General features: G+C 36.4%; 1 protein-coding gene across 1 annotated transcript in view; it reads right to left on the reverse strand.

Annotated features, from left to right (window-relative positions):
- LOC105554353 (inactive heparanase-2) overlaps positions 1-6,987 on the reverse strand; it is a 323,145-nt gene extending 316,158 nt beyond the window's left edge. The window contains exons 1-2 of the mRNA XM_012000802.1: positions 6,970-6,987; positions 6,655-6,856 (exon numbers count right to left, since the gene is read on the reverse strand). Of these exons, the coding sequence (XP_011856192.1) occupies positions 6,655-6,856; positions 6,970-6,987 (220 nt within the window). The remainder of the gene's footprint in view (positions 1-6,654; positions 6,857-6,969) is intronic.
- Positions 6,988-6,991: the final 4 nt, after the last annotated feature.

The following is a 6,991-nucleotide window of genomic DNA, read 5'->3' on the forward strand; positions in this document are numbered from 1 at the left end:
AACAGAATATACGTTCTTCTCAGCACCACATTGCACTTATTCCAAAATTGACCACACAATTGGAAGCAAAACACTCCTCAGCAAAAGAATGGAAATAATAATTAATAGATGCAGAAAAGTCCTCTGATAAAATTCAACACCCCTTCATTCTAGAAGCATTCAATAAACTAGGTATTGATGGACCATATCTCAAAATAGCTGTTTATGACAAATCCACAGCCAATATCATACTAATGGGCAAAAACTGGAAGCATGCCCTTTGAAAACTAGCACAAGACAAGGATGCCCTCTCTTACCACTCCTATTCAGCACAGTATTGGAATTTCTGGCCAGGGCAATTAGTCAAGAGAAAGAAATAAAGTGAATTCAAATAGGAAGAGAGGAAGTCAAATTATCTCCATATGCAGATGACATGATTGTATATTTAGAAAACCCCATCATCTCAGCCCCAAAACTCCTTAAGCTGATAAGCAACTTCACCAATGTCTCAGGATACAAAATCAGAGTACAAAAATCAGAAATATTCCTATACACCAATAATAGACAAACAGAGAGCCAAATCACGAGTAAATTCCCATTCACAATTGCTACAAAGAGAAAAAAGTACCTAGGAATCCAACTTACAAGAGATGTGAAGGACCTCTTCAAGGAGAACTACAAACCATTGCTCAAGAAAATAAGGGAAGACACAACAAATGAAAAAACTTTTCATACTCATGAATAGGAAGAATCAATATTGTGAAAATGGCCATACTGTCCAAAGTAATTTAGAGATTCAATGTTATTCCTATCAAGCTACCATTGACTTTCTTCACAGAATTAGAAAAAAATACTTTAAATTTCATATTTCATATGGAGCTAAAAAAGAGCCCATATAGTCAGGACAATCCTAAGGAAAAAGAACAAAGCTGGAGGCATGATGCTACCTGATTTCAAACTATACTATGAGGCTACAGTAACCAAAACAGCATGGTACTGGTACCAAAACAGATATATAGACCAATGGAACAGAACAGAGGTCTCAGAAATAACATCACACATCTACACATCTACAAATAACATCACACATCTACACACATCTAACATCACACATCACACATCTACAATTTGTCAGCTTTGATAAACCTGACAAAAACAAGCAATGGGGAAAGGATTCCCTGTTTAATAAATGGTGTTGGGAAAACTCTTAAACAAAAATTAACTCAAGATGGATTAAAGATTAAACATAAGACCTAAAACCATAAAATCCCTAGAAGAAAACCTAGGCAATACCATTCAGGACATAGGCATGGGCAAAGACCTCATGACTAAAACACCAAAAGCAATTGCAACAAAAGCCAAAATTGACAAATGGTATCTAATTAAACTAATGAGCTTCTGCACAGCAAAAGAAACTATCATCAGAGTGAACAGGCAACCTACAGAATGAGAGAAAATTTTGGCAATCTATCCATCTGACAAAGGGCTAATATTCAGAATCTACAAGGAACTTAAACAAATTTACAAGAGAAAAACAAATGACCCTATCAAAAAGTGGGTGAAGGATATGAACAGACACTTTTCAAAAGAAGACATTTATGCAGCCAACAAAGATATGAAAAAACGCTCATCATCAGTGGTCTTTAGATAAACGCAAATCAAAACCACAATGAGATACCATCTCATGCCAGTTAGAATTACGATCATTAAAAAGTCAGAAAACAACAGATGCTAGAGAAGATGTGGAGAAACAGGAATGCTTTTACACTGTTGGTGGGAGTGTAAATTAGTTTAACCATTGTGGAAGACAGTGTGGTGACTCCTCAAGGATCTAGAATAGAAATACCATTTGACCTAGCAATCTCATTACTGGAATATATACTCAAAGGATTATAAACCATTCTACTACAAAGACACATGCACACATATGTTTACTGTAGCACTATTCACAATAGCAAAGACTTGGAACCAACACAAATGCCCATCAATGATAGAGTGGATAAAGAGAATGTGGCACATATACACTATGGAATACTATGCAACCATAAAAAAGAATGAGTTCATGTCCTTTGCAGTGACATGGATGAAGCTGGAAGCCATCATTCTCAGCAAACTAATACAGGAAGAGAAAACCAAACACTGCATGTTCTCACTGCGTGTTCTCTCTCATGAGTGAGAGGGAATGGGAGGGATATCATTAGGACAAATAACTAGTGTAGACGACAGGTTGATGGGTGCAGTAAACCACCATGGCATGTGTACACCTATGTAAAAAACCTACCCATTCTGCACATGCTAAAAAAAAAGAAAAGAAAAAAATACATAAATACATCATACATTTATCCACCTAAACACAGACTAAAAGCTTAATAAATATTGAGGTAATGTATGAATCAAGCTGCTCTTCCAGAATCATAAGAATCATTATCTCCAACTTTCTAAGGTCAGAAACTTGATTTTACAAAATTACTTAGTAGACAGGCTCCAGAGAACTGAGTCATATAACTAAGTATTATAAGAGAATAATGCACGAATGTATACAGGTCAGGTTATGGGTATGAGTATATAAGATTGATTCAGTAATTAATTATAGTAGCTTTTACTTGCTTATAGAAATGGGCAGATGTATTTGGGAAGCACGTTTATAGTTCATAATGTAGTTCAGTGTTCATTCAATTAGAGGTATTGCATTATCTTAAGGTAATTTTTGTGATTAAGTATAGCCCTCTAAAGAACAAACACCATTTCCCTGAAATGGAGTTGGACTAGAATTTATATACACTTCCAGAGTTTGAGTCCCAGCTTCAAAATTTCTCCAGTTCTTTCTTACTTTAAATTCACCAATGGTTAAAATAAATGTAAAACTCTGTAACATTATGTTAATCAGTTACAGAGTTTACAATTTATGGACATTTCGGGAAATATTTTATATCCAAAGAAAGTAATTGTAAAAAAGTATGGTGTCAAGAAAGTCATTTTTTTTTTTGTTTTGCTTTTGATTTTCTTTTCTTTTCTCTTTTTTTTTGAGACAGGGTCTCACCATGTCACTCAGGCTCGAGTGCAGTGGCATGATCATGGTTCACTGCGGCCTTGACCTCCCAGGCTCAAGTGTCTCCCTGTCTCCCAAGTAGCCAGGATCACAGGTGCATGCTACCATGCCCAGCTAACTTTCTAGTTTTTTGTAGAGATGGAGTCTTGCTATGTTGTGACTGGTGTCAAACTCCCGACCTCAAGCAATCCTCCCATCTTGGCCTCCCAAAGTGCTGGGATTACAGGTGTGAGCAACCATGCCTAGCCGAAGAAAGTCATTCTTTCATATACTTTAACATCCTAAACTTTCTCATCTTTGCCTCTTGATATTGGGTATATCTTGCTTTTGTGGTCTGTAGCCCACACTATTCACTGCTTTCAAAGAAGAGGAAAAGAAGTAGGTTAGTCACTTAAAGTTTAGCCACTCTAGAAAAAACAATCAAAGAAACTTATACTTTGTTTTTTTCCCAATGCTAGATTTGCTCTAGAGATAAAATACTTGTTAACATGGTGTAGGTATATGGAAAGATGAGTGATAAGAAGACTGACCTGTTCTATTGTCCCTTCCTGAATGTGAATATAATGATTAAATGATTACCTCTGTCCAAAAAGATAAGGTTACAAAGCAGAAAATGGCTAGAAGATTAGAGAAACATGTCTACCATGAAGATATTTTGAGGGGGAAGAGGCTGAATATAGAACACAGAATAGTTTTGAGCAGAATACTGTACATTGGATATCTTAAGAGAGATGATTTTAGTAAAGAAGAACTATCAGCAGTTGTAAAATGAATTAAAGAAACAGGAAAATAAATCTTCAAACTCTAAAATGTATTCTTTAAACTCTAAAATGTAGCCTTAATAAATGATTATTTATTATTTATCACTAATAATCATGTATTATCTATTAATCATGTATATGGTTACATAAAAAATAGAAATGCACTTTAACGGGAAAACACTAACTCTAGACTTTCTGACTAGAGATTCAAAATGACCTATAGAAACACACATTATTGGATATTTTTCACTTTATTGAATTATTTTGTTCTTTTCCTATCTATATTCCTGTTTTTTATCAATGTCAGTGCCTTTTCTTCTCCTTATAAACAATTATTTGTTGTTGTTAAGCCCTGAGGACGCGCTTTAAAAGATGATGATGGGAACCAAATGAGGTGTGGCTAAAGTGTCTAAATAACATTTTTTAAAGTGTAATTAGCTCCGTTTCTGAACTATGTAGCATTGTCTGAAGGAAGGAGGTTGATGGGGAGGGGCAAGTTCTTACTTGTCTGGAATAGATGTATATGGAAAGATGTATATATTCTCTCCTCCAACCCACCCCCTCCACAAAATCACTCCAATTATGCCAATTGTAAATTTATTTAGTTTAACAAGCTCCTACACTCAGAGATGCCAAAAACCCTAGAATAATTATTCCCGTCAATCAAGGGTAGGTAAGTTTTATTTAATCTGGGTGTATCTATTATTAGTTGAGATTTTTTACAAACCAGTTTTATGTAGGCAGCACAATAGTTTTACAAGAAAACCAAACAAAGCCTTTGGACATGTATTCTCCAGTTCAACAAAAGACCTACCATTCTTTAGTGTCTGATACTTATCTCTTTTAACCATTAGGCCCAATTGGTCTCTCACGGCAGGTGTCATGCCCTGTTTGAAGAATATTTTGCTCTGTTTGGAGAATAAAGCTAAGTTGGGCAGAGCCTGATATTTGAGGAGGGTAAGGTTAGGTGGGTGGTCATGAGTAGAAACATAAAATACCAAAAAATGTCAAAAAAATATAAATAGAAAATGGTATGGAAAGGGATCATTGAAAGACTTTACTGACAATGTAATACTTTGGCCTACTCCAAAGCTGATCATATCATTCCTGCTTTGTTGTCAAATGTATGATACTCAGGCAAGTCTGGAATATGAAAACCCTCAGGCTATCCTAGCTGAGCCTCCCACAGTCATGGTATCCTCAGTTCAACTCAACAGGTCTCCATTTGGTCACTAACTATCCCCTAATTTCCACAGGTAAAGAAGAGAGAAAAGCAGAGAAAGAGGAAAGAAACGGAGAGCTACATTCCAGTTAGTGGCTACGGGTAAGAAAGTTGGACATTTATTCTTTTCTTCCCTTGCCATCTTATTTTGAGAAATCCAAATTCCAGGATGCAATAAATACACATGGGCACACACACACTCACACATATAGTGCTCCAAACAAATATGGGTTAGCTAAAGACATATAAGACTGTTAATGAAAATGCTGGAATGAATTTGCATCAGTAATTTTAAGAGAATTCTTGGTTTGTCTTGTTCTAAAGTATACCAAAAGGTATTTTAATCTGAGAAGCACACATCTTCATATCTATACTATCAATAATTTTAACTACAATCCATATTGACTCAATATTACAGTCATGAAATCTACAGAATAACATATATGTCACAAATAAATATATATCATTGGGAATATAGCATGATTTAGGAAATATTTCTCCAAATTGTGCTCCATGGAATATTGTTCCATGGAATGAATGATAACTTATGCTACACACACACACACACACACACACACACACACACACACTTTAATGATTAAATAGGACTGGCTACATAATTTGTAGGGCCCCGTGAAAAATGAAAGTATTGAGTCCCTTTGTTAAAAAAGCATTAAGAATTTCAGGATGGTGACTGCAGAGAATGAAAGCAATAATGGGTCTCTTCTCTTTTTTTCTTTTTTTTTTTCTTTTGAGATGGAGTCTTACTGTTTCCTGGGCTGGAGTACAGTGGCATGATCTCAGCTCACTGCAACCTTCGCCTCCCGGGTTCAAGCGATTCGCCTGCCTCAGCCTCCCAAGGAGCTGGGATTATAGGGGGCTGCCACCATGACCAGCTAATTTTTGTATTTTTAATAGAGACGGGGTTTCACCATGTTGGCCAGGCTGGTCTCAAACTCCTGACCTCGTGATCCACCTACCTAGGCCTCCCAAAGTGCTGGTATTACAGGCCTGAGCCACCACGCCCAGCCAAAAATGGGTCTTTTCTAAGCATGGGCCCTATGTGACAGCACAGGCTGCACACCCTTGAAACTAGCCTTGGTGAAATTGTTTAAGAAATGCTGGGTTAAAAAATGTCAAACAGATTTCTTTGCAACAAGACTTCTTATAGCCTTTTATATACTAATGTGTACTGTGATCCTTCAGGAGGTTCACATACTGTATAAAGGTCCTCAAATATATTTGACCAAAGCTCTTTTGAATTATTATTTTAGCAGGATCATCTTGTAGGACCAATGTTCCACAGAACACACATTGTAAAAGGTAGCTCAGGCTGTGCAAACAGGTTATAAAATCAATTTGTTAGTCATAAATCACTATATATTTCCCATTTTGTGGCATTTTCCCCATATTTGGAATGAGGTAACTAGAGATAATTATAGATGCAAATGGTGTGTATTCACTAAATCTACTGTCCTTCACTATTTGGTCTTTTACCATTTGGAGAGTCAACTCAGTGGCCAAACATCACAAATGTTTTCTGGGCCAGGGCACTAGAGATGGTCTGATTGAGACTGTATCACAAGCCAACTTATTTTTCCCCTTTATTTTGTCAATTCAGAGGAAGTAACATCCTTACTTACCATTACCCAGTTCCCAAGAAATGTTGTACTTTTTGCTGGCGCTGTACTTCAACAGACTCAGGGCACTAGAACTGTTCCAGGAGTTATTGGGATTACGACGCAGTGCATTTAGAGCAAATATCAGGTGGAGTCCAGAGCAATCAGCAAAGTTATAAAGTTTGTCTAGAGACCTGGCTGGGAAGAAGCAGAGAAAGGCTTGTAACTTTCAAATCAACATTCCAACAAAAGGAAAATAGTAGCTAATATAAAAAGCCTTTCTATGAGCTTCCCACTAATAAGGAATAACACAGACAGGCTTCTAAAAGGGACTATTACCTCTTGGTCTGAGTACATTTCA

This window comes from Mandrillus leucophaeus, unplaced genomic scaffold, assembly GCF_000951045.1.
Source record: "Mandrillus leucophaeus isolate KB7577 unplaced genomic scaffold, Mleu.le_1.0 Scaffold117, whole genome shotgun sequence".
Classification (NCBI taxonomy): domain Eukaryota; kingdom Metazoa; phylum Chordata; class Mammalia; order Primates; family Cercopithecidae; genus Mandrillus; species Mandrillus leucophaeus.